Raw genomic sequence first — 24,213 nt, forward strand, 5'->3', positions numbered from 1 at the left:
GCTGAGCCTGCGCGTCCGGAGCCTGTGCTCCGCAACGGGAGAGGCCACAGCAGTGAGAGGTCCACGTACCGCAAAAAAAAAAAAAAAAAAGACATATCTACAATCATAGTTGGGGATTTTACTACCCTGTTTCAGAAACTAATAGAACAACTAGACAAATAATGAGCAAAGAGATAGAGGACCTGAACAACACTATCAACAACTTTGATCTAATTGACATTCATAGAATGCTACATCTAACAACTACAGAATACACTTTTTTTAAGTGCATATGAAATGTTCACCAAGATATACCTTATTCTAGTCCATAAAATAAGTCTTATAAACACCAAAAGTCTAAAATCTTAGAGTATGTTCTCTGACCATAAAATAAGTTAGAAATCAATAACAATGAGATATCTAAAAAGCCTCAATTCGAAGTAACATAAATCAAAGAGGAAATACTCTTCTTTGAATAAACTGAATGATTATAAAATACAACACATCCAAATTTGTAGGACGCAGTTAAATCCACACTTAAGGGAAACATACAGCTTTAAATGCTTATGGTAGAAAAGAAGAAAGGATTAAAATCAATGATCTAAGTTTTCATCTTAAGAAACTAGAAAAAGAAGAACAAATTAAACTCCAAGCAGGAAAAAGAAATTAATAAAGATAAGAATGGAAATCAATTAAATAGAGAGCTGAAAAAACATTGGTTGGTTCTTTTAAAAGGCCAATAAATTTGATAAGTCCCTAAAGGTTTTATCAAGATTCATAAAAGGAAAAAAGAGAAAACCCAAATTACCAATATCAGATTGAGAGGGGAAAAGGAAGAAAAGATATTTCTCACACTTTAGAAAACGAACACAAACATATTTACCTTTCCCTCTAATAAAAAAGGCATTGTTACTCACTGTAGAAACATCAGAAAATAAAGAAATTGATATAAGGAACAAAATTTGCAATCCCATCCTCCTTCAGGTTTTTTTTGTTTGTTTTTTGGCCATACCGGGCAGCATGCGGGATCTTAATTCCCTGACCAGGGATCGCACCTGTGCCCCCTGCAGTGGAAGCATGGAGTCCTAATCACTGGACCACCAGGGAACTCCTAACTCTTTCAGTTTTTATTCTGTGCTAACAAAACCTTTTTATTTTCATTTACAAAAATGAGATATCAAATGTTCTGTATTTTTTCCACTAAACCCTGGTTATTGGTTATATCATAGATCATATAATGAAATATTATATAACCAATTAAAAATAATATTCATGAAGAAAATTTAAGGAATTCAAAAATTCTCACAGCATATTTTAACACAATACTGAATGAAAAGGAGAAGGAGAAGAGGAAGGAGAACAAGAAAAGGAAGAGGAAGGGGGGAGGAGGAAGAGGAAGAGTAGAGGGAGGATGACAGGAGGAGAAAGAAGGAGGAACGCTGAAGGACTGACATTACTCAACTTAAAGACTTACTACTATGCTACAGTGATCAAGATAGAGTAGCACTGTTGGAAGAACAGACACAGATCAATGGAACAGAACAGAGAACACAGAAATAGCCTCACACAAACACAGTCAACTGATCTTTGACAAAGATGTAAAGGCAATTCAGTGGAGAGAGGATAGTCTTTTTAACAAATTGTGCTGTGACAACTAAACATCCAAATGAAAAAAAAACGAGGCACAGCTCTAACTTTTCACAAAAATTAACTCAAAGTGGATCACAGACCTAAATGTAAAATGCAAAACTAAAACCTTAGAAGATAACACAGGAGAAAATGCAGGTGACCTTGGGTCTGGCAATGAGTTTTTAGTTACAAGACCAAAAGCATGATGAATGAAAGAAATAATTTAGGCTTCATGAAAATGGAAAACTTCTGTTCTGCAAAAGACAGTGTTAAGAGAATGAAAAGACAAGCCACAGACTGGTAGAAAATCTTTACAAAACACATACCTAAGAAAGGACTTATATCCAAAATATTCAAAGAACTCTTAAAACTCAACAATAAGAAAACAAACAACCCAGTTTTAAAATGGACATAAGATGTGCATTTGTCACCTGTGTACCTTCTCACCAAAGAAGATACACAGATGACAAATAAGCACATGAAAAGACACTCACCATCATATGTCATTAGGGAATTGCAAATTAAAACAACAATGCGATATCACTATGTGACTATTAGAATGGATAAATTTTTAAAAATTGACAATACTGATGGCTGGCAAGGATGTAGAGCAACCAGAACTCTCATTAATTGCTGATGGGAATGTAAAATGGTATAGTCACTTTGGAAGATGGTTTGGTTTCTTCCAAAGCTAAACATATTCTTATCAAAAGATCCAGCAATCACACTCCTGAGTATTCACCCAATTGAGTTGAAAACTTATGTCCACACAAAAATCTGCACATAAATGTTTATAGCAGCTTTATTTATACTTGCTAAAATTTTGGAAGCAACCAAAGTGTCCTTCAGTAGGTGAGTGGATAAATAAATTGTGGTACATACAAACAGTGGAATACTATTCAGTGCTAACAAGAAATGAGCTCTCAAGCCATGAAAAAACATGGGGGAAGTTTAAATGCATATCACTATGTGAAAGAAGCCAATCTGAAGAGGCTACATACTGTATGATTCCAACTACATAGCATTCTGGAAAAGGCAACACTACAAAAAGATCAGGGGTTCAAGAGGAGTCAGGGAGGGATGAATAGGTAAAGCACAGGAGGCTTTTAGGGCAGTGAAACTATACTGTATGCTACTTTAATAGTGGTTGACACATGGCTTTATGTAATTATCAAAACCTATAGGACTTTACAACACAAAGAATGAGGCTTAATGTCTGCAAATTTCAAAAAATCATTTAGCAGGTTGGGGAATCTCAGGAAAAAATGCAGACTGTAACAACATAATCTAACTGATTACAAATATATGAATTAAACTCACTGAAGAAATGGGGGAAAGGTACCCCCCAGTGTTACCTAAGTAACACTGGAAATGGGTAGTCTATAAGACCAAAGGCAAAAGGAACTGCACGTGAATACTGGACCCTAGTCAATAAAGTTGTTTCCAATGGGTGTAGGGGTTTTCAATTCTTATACTGCTATAAATGTATACTCTAATCAAACAATAAATGGATGATGAATGGTGGGAGCCAAGTTTCTTAGTGTTGGAGTGGAAAAGATAGGAGCAAGCAGCAAGAATATTAAGGAGAAGAGCTGAATAGACATTTTTCCAAAGAAGACATACAGATGGCCAACGGACACAAGATAAGATGTTCAACATCATTATTAGGGAAATGCAAATCAACACCACAATGAGATATCACCTCACACCCCTTAGAATAACTATTATCAAAAAGGTAAGAAGTAATAAGTGCTGGAGGAGATGTGGAGAAAAAGGAACCCTCATGCATTGTTGGTAGGAGTGTAAATTGGTGCAGCCACTATGGAAAACAGTATGGAGATTCCTCAAAAAATTACGAATTAAACTAATATATGATCCAGCTGTTCCACTTCTGGGTATTTATCCAAAGAATACAAAACACACTAATTCAAAAAGATGTATGTACCTCTATATTCAGCATAGCATTTTTTACAATAGCTAAGATATGGAAACAGCTATCAGTACATGAATGGATAAGGAAGATGTGGTATATATAAATACAATATATTACCATTCAGCTATAAAATGATGAAATCTTGACATTTGTGACAACATGGATGGATCTTGAGGGTATTATGCTAAGCGAAATAAGTCAGAGGGAGAAACAAATACTGTATGATTTCACTCATATGTGAAATATAAAAAACAAACAAATAAATGAACAAAACAGACCAAAAAGAACAAACACGTAGATACAGCGAACAGAGTATTGGTTATTGGGGGTGGGGGGGCGGTGAAATGGGTAAAAGGGGGTCAACTGTACATGACAGATAGAAACTAAATTTTTGGTGGTGAGCACACTGTAATGTATACAGAAGTAGAAATATAATGTACAAATGAAACTTACATAATGTTATAAATATAACGTTGTACAAATGAAACTTACATAATGTTATAAAACAATGTGAGCTTAATTTAAAAAAAGAATAGGAAGGAGTCTAAAATGAATTAAGAGTTGGAGACATCAATAAGAACTCATGTTTAACTTTGTATAGATACAGGTGGTTATGTATAGAAATTGCTTATAGATATATTTATATGTGGGGTTACCTTGCACACATATATTTCTTTGCTATGTCAGCTGAGAAGGCCTAAAAGAAACAACATTCCAGTGACAATGAGCACACCTACTACCCAGATATTGATTTCTAATACCAATCTTCAGTAAAAGGAACCAACACTTTTTTGAGAGATGGCTGATTTTAGGACTGGGGCAGGACACATACAAGATGACCCTGGAGCATCTTGTAGTGCTAGAAAGTAAGGAAGTGCCCAAAACACACACACACACACACACACACACACAAAATTCATGGGGCATGTCAAAAGGAGCCCAGGAGCCAAGTAAAAGAGCGCCCAATGGCCAAAGCTAGAACAATTTGAGCAACAAAGTTAGGTAACATTGGATTATAACTCAAAGTATAAGTATTCATGAGTCCACAATGATATAAAGAAGTAACTGAATACATTAATACATGGGGGGAGAAAACACTAATCTCCAGTGCAGAAGAATTCCAAATAAGTTATTTAGATACTCCACCTTAAAGAAGAAGGAGCATAACTCCCAACACTTAAGTGTAGATTGCACATGGAGACTTCCTTCCGAAGAGTACAGTATTGAAAGGGGAAATAAAGAGTGACTTGGCAGTGGAGAAACCTGACAATAACTGTATCAGCCAGGTGATCAAAGTCAACATCAACAGTCATAAATCATGCTGATAGTATGTTCCCTCAACATTTGATGAGGATGGCACTTTACTTCTGTGATCTCCTTTCCAAAAACCTGTAGCCCTGGCCTAATCATGAGAAAAACATCAGACAAATTCTAATATAGGGCGTTCTACCGTATACTTGACCAGTACTCCTCAAAACTCTCAAGGTCATCAAAAACAAGGAAAGTTTGAGAAACAGTTGCAGAGAAGAGGAGTCTAAAGAAATAAATTAAATGACGTATCCTGGATAGGATCCTGGAAAAGAGAAAGGACATGAGGTAAAATCTAAGGAAAATGGAATAAACTACAGACTCAGTCAATAACATATCAATGTTGGTTCATTAATTGTAATAAATGTATCACAGTCATGTGAAATGTTAATAATGGAGGAAACTGGGGGGAAGGGGAATAGAACTCTCTACCACCTGCTTAATTTTTCTGTAAATCTAAAGCTATTCTAAAAACTAGTCTATTAATTTTTAAAGTGGTATATGATATAATCTTCCCATTTTACCAGAAGAACGGGGGAGGGACTGGGTTAAGTTCATTCATTAACCCAATCTTTATTGAGTCCCTCCTATAGGTCAGTCAGGTACTGTGATAAACACCAAAATATTAACAATGGTCATCTCTAGGTAGTGGAATTACAAGTCATTTTTATCATCTTCTTCATACTTTTCTGTATTTTCTAAATGTTCTAAAATATGTGTTTTAGAATATGAAAAAATAAGTAAAATTAAAATCACTATGCAAGCATAATGTAATACTACTCTTAGCTTGGATAGACAGATTTTAATTTTTCTCCCTCCTCTTCATTTCACTCAGTGGTAGTGGGCTGTGCTGGTTCATAGCTGGGAATAGGAAAGGAGACCACCCAAGCAGACAGAAAGTGGGGAAGAGAGATCCTGTGAGAGATGGATGGTTAAAATTGAATATTTCATGCCTACAGATGACAAATGTAGATATATATATATTATTTTGAACTTCTACTCTCCTTACTAAATGCTTATAAGTAAAATATCCCATGTAATTATATTTGTATATACTAAAACTGCTAAAATGGAATCAACAGGATATAATTATCCCCCAACTCACTGGGGGGATATTTGATAATTTATTATGACTTTACTTTTTAAGTTTCACTTTAAATTACTTTTTTTTTTCTTCTTTTTGCGGTACTTGGGCCTCTCACTGCTGTGGCCTCTCCCGTTGCGGAGCACAGGCTCCGGACGCACAGGCTCAGCGGCCATGGCCCACGGGCCCAGCCGCTCCACGGCACGTGGGATCCCCCCAGACCGGGGCACGAACCCGCGTCCCCCGCATAGGCAGGCGAACTCGCAACCACTGTGCCACCAGGGAAGCCCTAAATTACTTTTTTGAAGGCTTCATTTCAAAACACTTTAGCGGGCCACTTGTTAATTTAAGTACTTGTTCCTTCAGCTACAAGTGTCATCTACTCAGGGGAATAAAATGACACCAAGACAATCTCTTCCATCTGTCTCATTATTTTTTTTTAAAGCTGATCTAAAAATACTCCCACAACTCACTAGATGAAAAAATGTATAATCATGAAAACATAAATAAGTCAAAAGCAAGAGCTACAGGAGGGATTATACATCTAGTATTTTATACACTTCCCAACTCATTTTATGAAGCCAGCATAACCCTGATATCAAAACTTGATACAGATATTCAGGAAAGAAAATTACAGTCCAACATACAATACATGTGCCTTTCAATTTGCAAGATGATGCTACTTATAGTGATTATGACCTGAAGGTGCCTGAGCAACCCTGCTCAGAAGCACATTACTCACCCCTGAACAAGGAAGAGGTTTTCACCTCCTGTATTTAAGCAAGCTTACCACTCTCTCTGGGTGGGTTTTCCACTAAGCAATCAGCCTCGTACAAACAAGAGCTCCTTTAATATAAACATCATGTCCTACCTAGCACATCAGGATGCCTTAGGCTCCTGCAACTGCAAAACCCAGAGTGAAAAACTCCACGAACTGAGTAAGAACACTCCTGAGGGGCCTCTGACATCACAGCACTCACTACACGTAATACTTGATGTTACAGGGTCTGCACCTTGTTACCTTTGACGGGTGAGTGAGCAATACCGCACTGGTGTAAATGTCCTCACACCAAAGAGAAAAGACAAAAGCAGAAACATCCCATAAACAATGCCACTGTTTTTCTGAATGCCCTTATTCTTTAACAAATATTTATTGAGCACTTATTACATGCTAAATACTGAAAAAGTGAACAAGATGGATCTAAACTAAAAGTTTACAGTCTACCAAAGAATAAAGACTTAAATAGACACATTAGAATAAATTGTGACATGAGTTATAATAAGAAAAGTGAAGGGGGCACAGGCCTAGGGCAGATGCAACTAGTCTAGAGGGAAGTAAGTCAGGGGAGATCTCTCAGAGACCTGACCTTTCACCTGAAACCCACAGATTAGCAGGTCAAGTATGTATGCTGGGGATGGGGAGGAGGTGGTAGAATGAGGGAAAGAATGGCATAAGCGTGGGAACATGATGTGCAAAGGTCCTGAGGTGACAGATGTTAGTTCAGTTGGAGAGACGGAAAGAATTCTGGCTGGGAGGGCAGAACATATAAAGGTTAGGGGTGAGAGGACAGTGATGAAAGATTATTCTGGAAGGCAAGCTTGTAGCAATATACAGTATTTGTACTGGAAGTAATACACAATGATTTTAAGTCTCATGGTTAAAAGGTAAACAGCTCTGGCAAAGATGCATCTTCCTATTATAATTCACAGCTTCCCTAAAACATAGATTCCCTCAGCTTCCAGGCAACTTATGGATATCTATTCCAGCAACCCAGAGTAGGAAAAGAAGATAGAAAAAGAAAACAAAGAAGGACAAGGGGACAGAGGGTATGTGGAACCCTGTAGACATGATATAATCATCACAGCACTGGCAGAAACCACTGCACAGCCTAAGGCCAGATGAAAAGATTCTGACTTGACAGGATGCACCTAAGATCCCTAGGTTCTGTAGACTGGTGAAAGTCTCTGACATCCTCCCAAACCTCTGACCTTGTCCATTTATGAGGCTACTCTTCTATTTGGAGAAGAATGACATCCTATGTGTCACATTTTTCAAACTAGTGAAAAATAAAGGTTGCCTCCATCTGTTTTCTAAGTAATGCTCCTAATACATAGAAAGAACAAAATATTTAAGTTGGTGTTCTTTAACAGTTACAATTTTTTTGTTGATATATTGTTTCTAAAACTCAAAAGTTTGCTTCAGGGGCTTCCCTGGTGGCGCAGTGGTTGAGAGTCCGCCTGCCGATGCAGGGGACACGGGTTCGTGCCCCGGTCTGGGAAGATCCCACATGCCGCAGAGCGGCTAGGCCCGTGAGCCATGGCTGCTGAGCCTGCGCATCCGGAGCCTGTGCTCTGCAAGGGGAGAGGCCACAACAGTGAGAGGCCCGCCTACCGCAAAAAAAAAAAAAAAAAAAAAGTTTGCTTCAATCAATCTTCTATTTGAAGGCAGGATGAATGGCCAAATGCTGCTGAAAACAATTCCACCAACCAAAAACCAATCAAAGTGTTCCTAGAGGGGATATTTTGCAAAAGTATTTGAACTACTAAAGCAGAACTCTCATTTCTGAAAAGAAGGGTGCCGTGAATTTCTGCCTATATTGGCATTATACCCAAGAAAATATGAGATTTTTGTCTACATGCAAAAAGTGTTGGCATAGGCTAAAATGACCCACCAAATTAACTCTATTAAGTTTAATGCTGGGCAGTATTTCAGACCCTCTATTTAGATGTTTTTTAAAAAGTCCCCAAGTACTTGCAAACACTTTTTAAATGTGAATGGTTGTCCTGGCTGAACACAATCACAGAAATATCCATTCTCTCACTGCTGCTGCTTTGATAGTCACTATACTTCAACAACCTCCTGCTGACTTCCATCATCACTCCTCACCCCATCTCATAGCCCCCTCCTCTTATCATAGCACGTCCAAGCCTGTTGGCAGCCACGCTCTCAATGGGAGATGGGGTCGGAAGTAAGGAGACAGGAGAGGAAGAGAGGGAGATGAGAGGAAATTCTGTTCTCTTTTGCTCTGGGTCCCTGCACTGGCTCTCACCTGCCCGCTAGGTGAGGCCCATTCCTGCTCTCATTCTGGCTCATTAAATAGTCTCCTCCCTAATCCTGGGAACCCCAACCTAGCTCCCGCCCAGCTCCTCATACCTTTCCCAGTCCTGCCCACTGGAGTCACTCCCCAGTCACAACACCAACATCAGAGCTTGGACTTAGGGAACAGGGGATAAAGGGTGTGTTCCCACTGACAAAGAGGGACACAAAATAGTTTTTAAAAATGGGCTGCCCTGGAAATCAACCTGAAGAACATGGTTCTTTTTCCCATAAAAAAAGGGGTCTCAAAGAAAATACCTAAGTAAACGTTAGAAAACAATCTATTCACTATTTTTTTTAAAAATTGTAGGAGCAGGATACTACTTCAGCCTCATCTCTTAAATTTTCAATGATACCTAGCGTTTTTTTCTAATCCAAATGTTTAATTTATCTTATAGATGTTTCACTCTGAACACTTTGAAGGAGTTAAAGCCTTAAAGATGAGACATCACCCCTCTAGGATGGAGATGGGAGCCTGTATGGAGAAAGGAGGGGTGTAGAAAATGTTTGTTGAGATTGTGGAGAAGAGAAGGGGATATCAAAGGGAGGAGGGAGTCCTCTCGGGGACCCATCCCAGGAGTCCTTTGCTTGGACTGACGCGGTAGGCAGGGGGTAAAGATCTGCGTCATCCTCGGGACTTGAACCGCTAACAGTAAGAAGTCCTTTCCAGTAACAGACTATGTCCACCCACTGTGCCATGCCCGCCAAACCAAAACAATCTCTACCTTGGGAGGAACATAAGGCCACACTTCATTCCAGATACCTGAGTATTCTGTTTGTCTGGGTATTTAATTAAATGTCACAACTATCCCTTTATGTAACATACTGCTATTTTACAGGAAAAAACAGCCTGGTTGCTGACCCAACTTCTACAAAGTCTCATTGACAGCTTCTGGTAGAAACAAACAAAAAATAATAATTTCGGATTCCTTGTTACAAATACGCTGAAGGTATCTGACCATTAGTATTTCTGCAGTGACTTAAATATCTCACTAAAATCAAACCTCTGAAACTTTAGTGTTAATTTTTCTATTCTAACGATGGAAGACTTCATAGAAACCTTGTCTTGCCTATTTTCACACCAATTAAATAAAAGTATCACAGTGGGGGAAAATGACTTTTAGTTTGCTTAGAACTTGTTTTAAACCTTGCATTAAATTTTCAATCTGGCAATTAGTTTTAATCCTTAAGGCATATAGTTTTTGCTTTTTGTTAAGAGGTAAAACTTGTTGGCAAGGTTAAAGTCATACCCACCAGCTTTGTTTTGGCTTGTAGGAAGTTGTCAGCATACAATAGAGAAACTGTCAGCATGTTCTGGTTGTGGTTTGCTTCAACCTGCTGATTGTTTCTGCCCCATGACCCAAGAAATGTGTGTTTGTATTTTTCATTCTCTTACCTCCTGAAGGGGAAAAAAATGACAATACCTATATACTCACAGTACAGAGAAAACAAAAACCAGGAACGAAAACACAGATAGTACTTTGGATTAAGTTTTAACTACTGGCTAGTCTACAAATCTAGGATTAACACTTCTGCAATCTTCCATTTGAGAGTCTAAGAATCTATCCTACAGAAATACTTTCATATGTACACAAAGATGCAGATATGTTCTCTACAGCACTGTGGAAATACAAAAAAATCTGGAAACGATCTAAACATCCTTCAATAGGTGAACAGTTAAAAAATTTTGGAATACTGTGCAGCAGTTTAAAAATGAATATATATACATGAATATATACATAGATTCATATGGAAAGGTATTCAATGGTGCTATGTTAAAAAACCAAGTAGTATATATACTTATTTTTTTTTCATTGAACTATAGTTGATTTACAATATTGTGTTAGCTTCAGGTATACAGCAAAGTGATTCAGATATATATATATATATATACTCTTTTCAGATTCTTTTCCATTATAGGTTATTACAAGATATTGAATATAGCTCCCTGTGCTATAGAGTACATCCTTGTTTATCTATTTTATATATAGTGGTGCATATCTGTTAACACCATACTCCTAATTTACACCACCCCACCTTCTCCTTTGGTAACCATAAGTTTGTTTCCTATGTCTGTGAGTCTGTTTCTGTTTCGTAAATAAGTCCATTTGTATTATTTTTTTAGATTCCACATATAAGTGATATATAATATTTGTCTTTCTCTGACTTACTTCACTTAGTACAATAATCTCTAGGCCCATCCATGTTGCTGCAAATTGCAATATTTCATTCCTTTTATGGATGAGTAATATTCCATTGTGTGTGTGTGTGTGTGTGTGTGTGTGTGTGTGTGTATCACATCTTCTTTATCCATTCATCTGTTGATGGACACTTAGGTTGCTTCCATCTCTTGGCTATTGTAAATAGTGTTGCTATGAACACTGGGGTGCATATATCTTTTCAAATTAGAGTTTTTGTCTTTTCCAGATATATGCCCAAGAGTGCAATTGCTGGATCATATGGTAGTTCTATTTTTAGTTTTTTAAGGAACCTCCATACTGTTCTCCATAGTGGCTGCACCAAATTACATTCCCACCAACAGTGTAGGAGGATTCCCTTTTCTCCACACCCTCTCCAGTATTTGTAGACTTTTTGATGATGGCCATTCTGACTGGTGTGAGGTGATACCTCGTTGTAGTTTTGATTTGCATTTCTCTAATAATTAGCGATGGTGAGCATCTTTTCATGTGCCGGTTGCCTTCTTTGTAGAAATGTCTATTTAGTTCTTCTGCCCACTTTTTGGATTGAGTTGTTCTGTTTTTTTTCATATTGAGTTGTATAAGCTGTTTGTATATTTTGGAAATTAAGCCCTTGTTGGTCCCACAGGTTGCAAATATTTTTTCCCATTCTGTTAGGCTTTTTGTTTTGTTTTGTTTTGTTTATGGTTTCCTTTGCTGTGCAAATGCTTATAAGTTTGATTAGGACCCATTTGTTTACTTTTGCTTTTATTTCTATTGCCTTGGGAGACTGATCTAAGAAAACACTGCTACGATTTATGTCAGAGAATGTTTTGCCTGTATTCTCTTCTAGGCGTCGTATGATGTCATGTCTTATATTTAAGTCTTTAAGCCATTTTGAGTTATTTTTGTGTATGATGTGAGGGAGTGTTCTAATGTACGTTACTGATTTACATGAGGCTGTCCAGCTCTCCCAACACCACTTGCTGAAGAGGCTGTCTTTTCTCCATTGTATATGCTTGCTTCCTTTGTCAAAGATTAATTGACCTGAAGTATGTGTTTATTTCTCGGCTCTCTATTCTGTTCCATTGATCTATATGTCTGTTCTTGTGCCAATACCATGCTGGGGTTTTTAAAAATAAATTTATTTATTTTATTTATTTATTTTTGGCTGTGTTGGGTCTTTGCTGCTGCATGCAGGCTTTCTCTAGTTGCAGCAAGTGGCGGCTACTCTTCGTTGTGGTGCGTGGCCTTCTCATTGCGGTGGCTTCTCTTATTGCAGAGCACAGGCTCTAGACGCACAGGCTTCAGTAGTTGTGGCACACGGGCTGAGTAGTTGTGGCTCGTGGGCTCTAGAGCGCAGGCTCCGTAGTTGTGGCGCACGGGCTTAGTTGCTCCACAGCATGTGGGATCTTCCGGGACCAGGGCTCGAACCCGTGTCCCCTGCATTGGCAGGCAGATTCTTTTTTTTTTTTTTCTGAGGCGAAATAAAACCCCGAGTTAGCATTCCTGCCAAACAACAGGAAACCTCTGACATGTTCTGGTACTTATCAGTTAGAAATTATTCCGTAACAAAACTGTTTGGTTTGTGTTTCTTTGGACGCGAGCTCCGGGTTCCAATTACTCCGGACTTTAGCATTTTATTCTGGCTCTTCCGGGCATGTGTGGCAGCTCTCGCTTACCGGTAGCCGACGCCTCTACCCTGTGTAAGCGTCGCCCGTCAGCAGGTACAGAACGGACGTGTCCGACCCCACCCGACATGTGCTGTCCGCTCCACGAGTGGGCCCCACAGGACAGCAGCCTCCCTGGGGAGGGATGCGTGCTCGTTCATGTACCCTCCGGCAATGCCAGGCGCTTGACAGCAAAAGCCCCTGGAGTAAGGCCGAGGGAGGGCAGGCAGATTCTTAACCACTGTGCCACCAGGGAAGCCCTGCCATGCTGTTTTGATTACTGTAGCTTTGAATATTGTCTGAAGCCTGGGAGGGTTATGCCTCCAGCTTTGTTCTTTTTCCTCAGGATTGCTTTGGAAATTCTGGGTCTTCTGTGGTTCCATAAAAAAATTTAAGATTATTTGTTCTAGTTGTGTGAAAAATGTCATGGGTAGTTTGATAGGGATCACATTAAATCTGTATGTTGCTGTGGGTAGTATGGCCATTTTAACAATATTAATTCTTCCAATCAAAGAGCATGGGCTATCTTTCCATTTTTTGGAATCATTTTCCATTTCTTGTATCATTGTTTTATAGTTCTCTGCATATAGGTCTTTCACCTCCTTGGTTAGGTTTATTCCTAGGTATTTTTCCGACACAATTTTAAATGGGATTATTTTGATTGTTTTTTCCCTTTCTCTTTCTTATATTTCATTGTTAGTGTAAAAAAAATTCAACAGATTTCTGTATATTAATCTTGTAATCTGCTACCTGGCTGAATTCATTTATTAGTTCTAATAGTTTTTTTGTGGAGCCTTTAGGGTCTTCTCTATAGAGTATCATGTCATCTGCATATAATGACAATTTTACCTCTTCCCTTCCAACTTGGATACCTTTTATTTCTTTTTCTTGTCTGACTGCTGTGGCTAGGTCAAGTAGTTTATATACTTGTATGTTGTGCAAATATTCTACAATAAAAATGTATCCATAAGTTATTTTTGTAATTAAAAAAATACATGGACCATAACATCTACCAGAATATCTAAAAATAAAAAGACCACAACATCAAGTGTTGGTGAGGAAATGGAGCACTTGGAATTCTCATACACTGTTGGTGGGATTGTAAAATAGGTACAATTACTTTGGGAAACTGGAGTTTCCAATAAAATTAAATGTATTCATACCCTACGACCAAGTAATTCCACTCCTAGATATTTATCCAGGATAAATGAGTGTTTATGTTACAAAACAAGTTATACAAGAATGCTCATAGCAGCTATATTCATAATAACTCAAAACTGAACAACTCAATGTTCATCAGAAGAAGAATGGATAAACAAACTGTGGAATATTCACACAATGGAATACTACTTAGCAAAAGGATAAGGTAAATCTGATACACAGAACAACATGGATAACTCTCAAAAACATTATGCTGAGGACAGACTCAAAAGAGATCATACTGATCTATGAAGTTCCAGAACTGGAAAGCAAACTTTCTAGGGAGATGGAAACGTTTATGTCTTGATGTGGGTTGTAGTCACACAGTCACACAGTCATACATACATGAAAGTCATCCAGTTGTAACACTTAACATTAGTGCATTTTATGTACATAAATCATACCTTAATAAAGTACTGGGAAGGAAGGAAGAAAGAAAGAGAGGGAGGAATCGATGGATGAAGAGGCTCACACAAAGAGTTATCAAAAAGGAAAATTTACTTTAAAGAGAGAGTGATTTTAAGGACATTTGTTACAATGCAGTTCAGAGAGATTTTCTGTAGCTTTCTAAGTATCCAGGATACTCCTCATACTTGAAGTATAATATACAGTACCTTAATTAATTCCAATTCAACTACTATATTGGTTTAAGTATGTATAAATATGTGCCACTGGATACATTTTAGTAAAGCTCCTATTATGTGAATAAAAATTTTATTTCCCTATAACATACTAATATTAGAATATCAACAATGTTAGGAGGAGACCCTAGATGAGAATTTAAGTAATTCATAAATGATTTTATCAAAGCCATAAGCCTTCAGGAAAGCTTGCTCTCTGGATGCTAAGACCACTCTGTTTCTAAGCCCACATCTGTCCTATGTTCCATGTAAAAGCTGGATAGTAAAATTAAACAGTGGAACTCAAAGACTCCAAACCTGAAAAGCCATCTGTTATAATCACCTAACCTATAATGCAGCACTGACAAACTGGAAAAGCAAGCAATGAACTTGGAAACACAGGGGAAATAAATATGAATAAACATAGCAGAAATTATAGGATTTCTGTACAGTGTAATGGTTTATAACGTGAAAAAATTAGATCTATGATACTTATGTCAATACGTTAAGATTCTCAGATGATGGTAAAACTTGAAACTTATTTTTCCTGTATTTAAAATGATTAAAAATTGTTTAAGTATTACACTTATATAATGAGGTAAAAATGTTATTATCTTAATAGCTGGCACTAGAATTCCTCTTAGGAAGAGAATTGCCATGGTTTGGCAAAGTAATTTGTTTCTCCATGTGTGGGTGTTGGTGGGAACCTAAACCACTAAACAGATAGCTAAACTACCTTTCCATGCAGCAAGGGAAAAAAATTTTTTTTTTTTTTTTTGCTCCAGATAGGAGAACAGGAGAAAGTGCCAGTGAGAAAGCATAAGGCTGAGAACTACATCAGGTGAAAGGCCAGAAGGCACTGTCTGATGACTGGAGTGGGAAAAGGAGGTTTAGGAAAAGGAATGCGTAATATTCAATTTGAAATCATTTGCATTACTGCAGTGGAAACCCTTCCTCCCTCTCCCTGCACCCTCTGACTCTCCAGTGATGTCTTCTACACTCACAGAGACTTCATGTGGGTAGGTCTTTGTGGACATTGAAGGCCAGGATATATGTCAAGGCCGTGGTTTCTCAACACTGGCACTAATGACATTTGGGGCTGGATAATTCTTTGTTGTGGAGGCTATCCTATGCATTGTAGGAAGCTGAGCAGCATCCCTGGCCTCTACCCATTAGGTGCCAATAGCACCCTCCCCAGCTGTGACAACAAAAAATGTCTCCAAGTGTTGCCAAATGCCCCCATGGGACAAAATCACCCCATTTGGGAACCGCTAGTTGAGGCCTACAGAAAGCACCCATGGAAGGAGGGGACCCTGGAAGCAAAAGTAACCTTGAGAATGCATGCCCCTTGAGAACTACCCAGGTCTTGAGGAGATGTTTGGGCTTCCACAATGGGGAGTAGGTCTTGCCTAGAGTTCAGAAGGCCTGGGCAGCCCAGTTAACATCTAGGCTATACCCACAATGAAACGAAAACATTTCTACCAATTAAACAAAGAGTTCTGTTTATAAAAACAGGAAGGGAGAAGGGGAAGATTAAACCTTTCATTTTTTTTCAACTGACAAGTAGTACAAAAATACTATCTTTACACAAACACACACACATACAAAGCATTCTATAACAAGGTAAGGAACACATGTCTTTCTTCAGTTAGCAGGGAAGCTAACTTCCTCTCTCTTTTCTCCAAAAAGTTTCTCATAGAAATAATCACTGGACTCTGATCCAAGGAAGGAAGGAAATGAAGAAGATCCTGAAAGAACCCCTACAAACCTCTCCTAATTTGGAGTAGCAAGGATGAACCACCAACCCAAGCAAAAGGCCATGCCTAGGGACTTCCTCAGTGGTGCAGTGGTTAAGAATCTGCCTGCCAATACAGGGGACACGGGTTTGATCCCTGGTCCAGGAAGATCCCACATGCCACGGAGCAACTAAACCCGTGCACCACAACTACTGAAGCCTGCACTCTAGAGCCCAACTACTGAGCCCAAGTGCAGCCAAAAATAAATAAATGAAATAAATAAATTTATTTTTTTAAAAAAAGGCCATGCCTAGGAGTTTTCCTGTGGAGAGGCAACTGCAAGAAGAGAGATCAATAGGACTTCCTCAAAGAAAACAAAATTTTTAATTTTATTTACCAAACATATGGTGTGTAATACATTCTAGATATTATTCTAAGTTCTTTTCAAATATTTAGTCCTTTATTCCTCATATAAATTCTATGAGATAAGTACTATTATTATCCCCATTTTACAGCTAAGACCCAAAGTTAAATACTAGTAAGAAAGTGGCAGAGTCAGGATTTGAACCTAGGCAAACTTATCACAAAAAATATATACAGGACCTACGAGAAAACAAAGTTCAAAAAGAAAACTGTATCTTGAAGAACTAGAGAAAATGTCTCCCTCTGAGGTAGATTTATTATTAAAGAACAGAAATGTTTAGAAAATTTCTAATCATATTTTCAACAACATTCAAAAAGTCATTATGCCTATAAGCCAGATTTACAGATGTAATGAAAATGAAACAATGAGTGATGAGGAAAAATACATGGAAATTTTTAAAAAATAAATAAATGCTGAATTTAAAACTGTAATGAAGTCACTGACGGATGAGACAATAAAAGAGATGAAACACAGAGACTAGATCAGGGGCCTAATATATTTATAATATAAATCCTAGTATGACAGAATAAAAGAGATGGAGTAGAAGCAATGACAATAGAAAAAACATTCTCAAGTTAAAGACCTGAGTCTTTAGATCAAAAGGGTTCACTACATACCAGGCAAAATTATTAAAAAGTCTAAAACCTTGAAATTATCTAGTGACATTTTTGAGGGCAAAGAAAAATATCCTATAAACATCCAGGCAGGCAGTGGGAGGAATGGGTTATAAAAGAAATATATCAGGCTGGTATCAGATTTCTCCTCCACAAAATCGAAGACCAGAAGATAAGGGTAAAACTTCGAGAGGTTAAGTTGAGAGAAAGGTGAAGAAAGGGAAAGAGTGTCACCCTAGAACCTCATGCCCACAGCTAAGTTTATATGAAACTAGATAGACACATACTCAAGCTTGGAGGGGCTCAGTAGGGGGACTATCAAAGTACCCTTCCTCAGAAATTCACTCAGCATTATATTCTTAATTGTCATCTAGTAGGGTTTTATGCACTGTCCAATACAGCAGGCACTGTGGCTACTGAGCAGCTGAAATGTAGCTAGTGCAATTGCATAACTGATTTTTTTGGTTTTATTTAATTTTAGTTAATTTAAATTTAAATAGCCACATGCGGCCAGTGGCTACCGTTCTAGCAAAGTCTAAATATCTAAGAGATAAAGAGTTCAAGAATGAAAAAGCCATGATACAAAAAGTAAGCAATGAACAAGTTAAACAGGAAGAAAAAATATTATTATAGCTATGGTTTTAAATATTATGCAAATGTCAAAAAATAATTATTGTAATCTAATATACACAATAAAACATTAATAATTCTCTGAGTCTAAAATCCAAGATTATATCAGCAATTTCACATTTCATACAGGAGGAAAGAGCTAGAAGATATTGTTTCATTCTTAACGTTGCTAATCAGAGGGAAATGTTTTTGGGGTTTTTTTTTCCCCCATAAAGGTAAAACTAACAGTGGAATAAAACCAGGATGTATAACTTCAAAATCACTCAAAAGAAAAAAAAGAACTTAGTGATCTAAGAAAATGCCCAGGAGACCATAGCAAATGAAAAACTATCAGTGGAAAAATCAGTATACAAAACTATACACACAATATGTCACAACTTTTAAAGTATGTATAAATAATAATAACTGAAAGAAATAAATGGAAATTTAACAATCGTTGACTATGGGTGGCTGTATATCCTTGTGTTTTCTACATTTTCTACAATGAGCATTATTGCTCTTATAACCAAGAAATTTAACAAAAAAGAAATAGAAGTATGGTCATATACCTTTCAGAATTCAACTGAACAATAACATCACCTATCTAGAAGACAACCCAGTATCAAAAATTAAGTAAAAATGACGCTTAGCACCCACAGCACATGTTACAAAGTGCAGGCCTAACCGTTTGGGTACTGTGTTCATCAAGAGAGCCCTTCATACTTTCTTTCACACTTATCTTAATTCCAATGAACTTAATTATCTGATGTTCCAATAGCACTGGGGATACAGATACACTGAGAGCAGTGCAAAGTAATAGGCCTGGTCTAACAGTAGGAAAAAAGAAATGACAAAAATTAAAACATAAAACAGCCATAGACATTCACAAAGCAGTCCAGGGGCAATTATGGCAGAAAAATCCCTAAACAACTCAATATTCCCATAAAGTATGATAAATGGTATTTGCTATAACAACTCTGAGTTATAGTGTTCAGACGAGGTGCCTTTGAACACAGACTGGTTGGTTGAGGAAGTGTGAAAAGTTCCTATTGCATCTGAGAAAAAAATTGATCACAAATGTTTATACTAAAAAGTTAGAGTGCTTAAAGAGAATATCTTCAGCTATCCAGCACAACTCACTCCTGCGAGTTCCACAGAGTTGGAGTTTTACTATGTTGAAAAGGATTTTATGGTTGGCTACATCGACCAATACAAATCTGGAGAACAATCTGGAAGGAAATGATTAATGACTTCTTCTTTCCAAGGAAGTTTAAAAATAAGTAACCATAGGCTTATTGGAATCAGCGTTAACACAGCAATTGCTACTAAATGCAGCGGAGTTGTGGACGTTATTTTGTCTCTAATCCATATTTGAGCAGGATTTAGGTACCTTGTAGATAGTTGCGACCTATTAGCTATTAAAGTCAGTAAGCCCTTTTCTATCACACAAGGCAAATTGTGAACTAAAGAAATATTCATTCTCCTTCCTTCATACTTGCCTCTTGTGCTTCTGACTTCAAAAGTGGGGCTAGAAAGACAAGGAAGAAACTGATTATGTTTGTATCTGTGAAACAAAGATTATGCAAACTGCCAGCACTCCATTGTTTTTGTTTTCAGCGTGGTTATCACCAAACAAAAACGAAAAGATAACTTCTACATCTGAAGCCTGATTATTTGAAAACAGACCTGAATATTTCCTCCTCTTTCAATAAGGCAGTAAATGCCTTTCACTTTACTTATCTATAAGGTACTTATTTGCTGATATGGACTAGTTACTATTTCTATATGAGAGCTTGACAGAGTCTATCTGAGGAAGATGTTTCCTGAGTTACCCTAGAAACCTCCCACTGCTTTAATATTTGCCCAAAATCCAAGACAGCATTAAAAAAAAAAAAAAAATCCCCACCTTCCACACACCCTTAGAGCTGCCAAGAGAAAAGCATAATCACAACCCTGGTTAATGGCCCTTCCAAACTCTAACCTCTCTATGCTTCTTTCCGTTTTTTGTTCCTTTTTGTTTTAAATAACCTTCCTGGTTGTTTCTTCCTATTACAAAAGTAATACATGGTCATTGTCATGGTTCAAACAACATGAAGATGTATGAAATAAAATTAATAATCTCTCCCCCACTCTCTCACTCCCCTCCCTAGGAAACCAATGTTAGGAGCTTGGTGTATATTCTTTCTTCCTCCCTCCTAGCCTTACACAAACATACATAATATATGGGGTTTTGTTGCTGTTTTCAAACATAAATGGTATATTATATACACTATGGTGTACCTTGCTTTTTAGTCTTAAAAATATGTTATGGACACTTTCCAAGCCAATATATACAGATCCACCACAACATTTTTAATGGCTGCAAAGTATTCCATAAAATGAATCATTCATACCATCACCTGACCTTTCCTAACTCATGGACATTTACTATGGATCCTGGTACACATACTGCATGTCCTTTAATTTCAGTAACACAGATTCCTAGAAGTGGAGCTGGTCAAATGAAACATTTTCAAATGTTTACAATTTAACAAAATTAATTTTAGACCTTCAGAATTTCTGTTCCCTTCTTCATTATGCAAAATTTGGCATAAAATTTCACAATGCTTTGCATATTTTATTTTTCAAAGCACACACATTATGTCAAAAAATGCCCCTGTCATTTATGCTCATGTAGTTATAAATAAATAAATGCTTAAGTTAGGGCTGTGATGGCCAGTGTTAAATCACTGTGTAGATGCTTATGCCTTGGTTTATGAAAGTACTAATTCATTGTGGAAACTCCACCCGCACGGCCTGTGGCATCACTACAGTGGCAACACTCTCACCCTGTGACTCCCTCCACTGAGTGACGACACAGAGATCAGGACCTACATATTTTCTTTTTTTTTTTTTTTTTTTTGCAGTACGCGGGCCTCTCACTGTTGTGGCCTCTCCCGTTGCGAAGCACAGGCTCCGGACGCGCAGGCTCAGCGGCCATGGCTCACGGGCCCAGCCGCTCCACGGCATGTGGGATCTTCCCGGACCGGGGCACGAACCCATGTCCCCTGCATCGGCAGGCGGACTCTCAACCACTGTGCCACCAGGGAAGCCCAGGACCTACATATTTTCTAACTGTCAACAGTTAACCTTAAAAAGTGTGTGTGTTGGGGTGGGGAGACAAACAGCAACAGATGGTAAATGGATAGCCATTATGGGTTTATAATATCTACAAATTATTTGTAGTACAATGAATAATTCTGCTGGTCTACACCAGAGAGTGTGTTCCATAAAAAACAAAACCGGGCTTTCCTGGTGGCGCAGTGGTTGAGAGTCTGCCTGCCGATGCAGGGGACACGGGTTCGTGCCCCAGTATGGGAAGATCCCACATGCCACGGAGCGGCTGGGCCCGTAAGCCATGGCCACCGAGCCTGCGCGTCCAGAGCCTGTGCTCCGCCACGGGAGAGGCCACAACAGTGAGAGGCCCGCGTACGGCAAAAAAAACAAAACAAAACAAAACCCTACAACCAATATGTTGCTATGATTACATGAACCTTTCAAAAGCATATTCTTCAAACACTTTTCAATAGAATTATTGGTTGAATCCCACTTTCACATTTTTCTCTCTACTTCAGATTCAGACTCTAATTGCAAACTTAAAAAAAAAAGCCTTCAAGATATATATTAACCAACAAAGCTCCTTAAAATTTAATCTCAGACTGCTCCGTATATTCTAAAGACCCGAGCACCAACAGAGATTGTTAAGACACAGCAAGTTTGATACAGAAGTATGTGACACGCAATTAATCTCCATTCATACCCCGCTCTACCTGTCAGCAAACAAAGGTTCTGCTTTAGGAGGAGATCTGAAGACTTCAATTAAAACCAGTCAGCTAACAAGAAAATAATCTAAACTAAAGGAAGGTGGCAGGTGCAGAAATGAGCTGTTTACCAAAGTGTCCGTTTTGAACAATAAAGAACTGCACATCAAAAATGCTGACGGAGTGGGTGTCATTGCAAGCTTCTGAAAATTGAAAGGAACCTTCTAGCAAGGCCGCACACAAAATGGAAGTCTAGTTGAACTAGGTTGTAAGATAGGTTCCCTCTCAACAAATGACAGACACCAATAAAAAGAATCAGATTATACCTTTAACTGCAAGGGCAGAATGCAACCTTTTGCCACAGTTCCTTCCCTCCTGGAAACCAGACGTGTAGAGCCTCTCTGTACACTTGGAATGATTGACCCAACAGTAGAGGGAAAGGCTGGGTGGCTTCTTCTGAGACACCCAGATGATGCTTTTACCCTGCAAATACTTTTCTATTCTGAACCTTTAGATTCCCTCGGGTCATAAGTAAAATAAATTTGGAAACTTCACCTCAGAAGAAATATCTCGTTGGCAGCTTTTACAGAGAAGCAACCCAGAATGGAAACCGTGTCGCAAACAGACCGAAAAGACTTGCCAAATATTTGATTAGGAGGCATTTATACCCAGATAACCAGATAATGGAGATATAAAACCAATTAAATTGAGAGAAACTGGAAAAAAAAAAAAAAAAAAAAACACTGCTTGTCAAAAGTATGACCTGCCCAAAGCAGGCCACGTGTCACATAGATGCCAAAAGGCTTCATTCGCAGGAGTTTCCTCCTGGGACCCTTAGGCAAGCACAGATTCCAGGTCCCCGTCCTGCCAGGAGGGTCACTTACAGGAACAGCAAGTTACTTTCACCAGAAAGAGCGTGAGGCAAGCAGACGACCTTGGAACTCTGGAGTGTTACAGCGGGACGTGTGGAGCGTTCGTGACTGAACACACCGCAGTGGGGCACTTCTGGAAAGGGAAGAGACGTGACACCGGGATCCGCCTGCCCCAGGTGCATGAGGGACCCCCAGGGCCGCGGGCCGCTGAAGGGGACCCAGGGTCTGGGCGCCCAGGCCTTGGCTGACAGGAGCCCGTGGGCCCTCACAGCCCCGTGGGAGCCTGGGCGCTCTAAGCTGGCAGGTCAAGGGGCCGTGCGAGCGGGACAGACGGAGTCAGGGCGGGAGAGGGGCGAGAGCGAAACCTAGAGACGCAGGGCGTCCCGAGGAGACGGGGACAGCTTGAAGGCCAGCACGGCGGCCCGGGGACCACGAACGCGGCCTGAACTTGCTCAGAAGCCTGGAGGCTACGTGGGAGGCGGAGACGCCTTGAGGAAAAAGAAAATGTGTTACTGAGGCGAGTGAAAGGGACCCTGAGCGGGGCATGAACAGCCGGCTGGCTCTGGAGAGTCAGGACGCCGGCAGCCTCGAGGTTCTAGAAGGCGGTGGGTGAGGGAGCGGACGGGGAAGGCCGGCCTTGGGAGCCGCTGTCGTCTCGGCTGCTGCCGGGCTCGGCACGTGAGACTCCCGGCGGGGCGTTACCTTCCAGGAGCCAAAGGATCTCCTCCGGGAGGGCGGCGGCGGCCTGCATGTGGCGGGCGGCGGGCGGGCTGCAGCGGCACCTGGCCCTCTGTCGCCGGCGCCGCGGGGCTGAGGCGCAGGGCGGGGCGCGCTCAGGAAGCGGCGCGCCGCGGGCGGGACGCCGGGTCGTCAGCGACACCTGTGCGCGGGGCCCGCGGCCCTCACGGCGGTGCCTGAGGGAGGAGGCGGCCGCCCCGCGCACCCCCCGCCCCCAGCCCCCGGGCAAAACAAAGACGCGACGCTACCCCCAGGCACCCCGTCCCCGGGAGGCTCCCCATCCTACGTCCCGGACAGCGGGCCTCGGGGGCAGGTTGAAAAGCCACCGTGGCGCCGAAATGAGGCTCGAGGAGGCAGAATCCGAGGACGGGGCCAGTCCCCGCCAAGTCGGACCACAGTCGTTTCCAACCCGGCTCGCTCGTCCACGCCCAGAAAACCAGGGCAGAACCGCTTGTCAGGCGAACCAGGACGTTTCAAGGGAATGGCCATACGTCCCAATAAATCATCTCAAGCCACCAACTTTGGGGAGAATCAGAGCAGTCCGGCTGCAATGGACACAGGGAGCCAAAGCGTCCCTTCCTCCCTAAGTCTGAAAGGATGCAAGGAAAAGCAGGGGTAGCCCAGGGAGAAAGCCGAGGGAGAGGGGGACCCAGCCCTTCCCCTCTAAGAGCTGACAAAGGGGGGGGAACGTGGAGAAGTGTGCTTCCCTCTCATTCAGAGTAG

General features: G+C 39.9%; 1 protein-coding gene across 3 annotated transcripts in view; it reads right to left on the reverse strand.

The window, feature by feature from the left end:
- The window catches only part of SKAP1 (src kinase associated phosphoprotein 1), a 281,287-nt gene extending 257,777 nt beyond the window's left edge, over positions 1–23,510 (reverse strand). For all 3 annotated transcript variants that reach the window (XR_014014007.1, XM_081219315.1, XM_081219314.1), the window contains exon 1: positions 23,455–23,510. Coding sequence is in view for 2 of the 3 variants with exons in the window: in XM_081219315.1 (XP_081075441.1) it covers positions 23,455–23,503 (49 nt within the window). In the remaining variant the exon portion in view is untranslated. The remainder of the gene's footprint in view (positions 1–23,454) is intronic.
- Between the last annotated feature and the right edge of the window lie 703 nt (positions 23,511–24,213).

Source organism: Mesoplodon bidens, assembly GCF_964165515.1.
Source record: "Mesoplodon bidens genome assembly, chromosome: 19".
NCBI lineage: Eukaryota > Metazoa > Chordata > Mammalia > Artiodactyla > Ziphiidae > Mesoplodon > Mesoplodon bidens.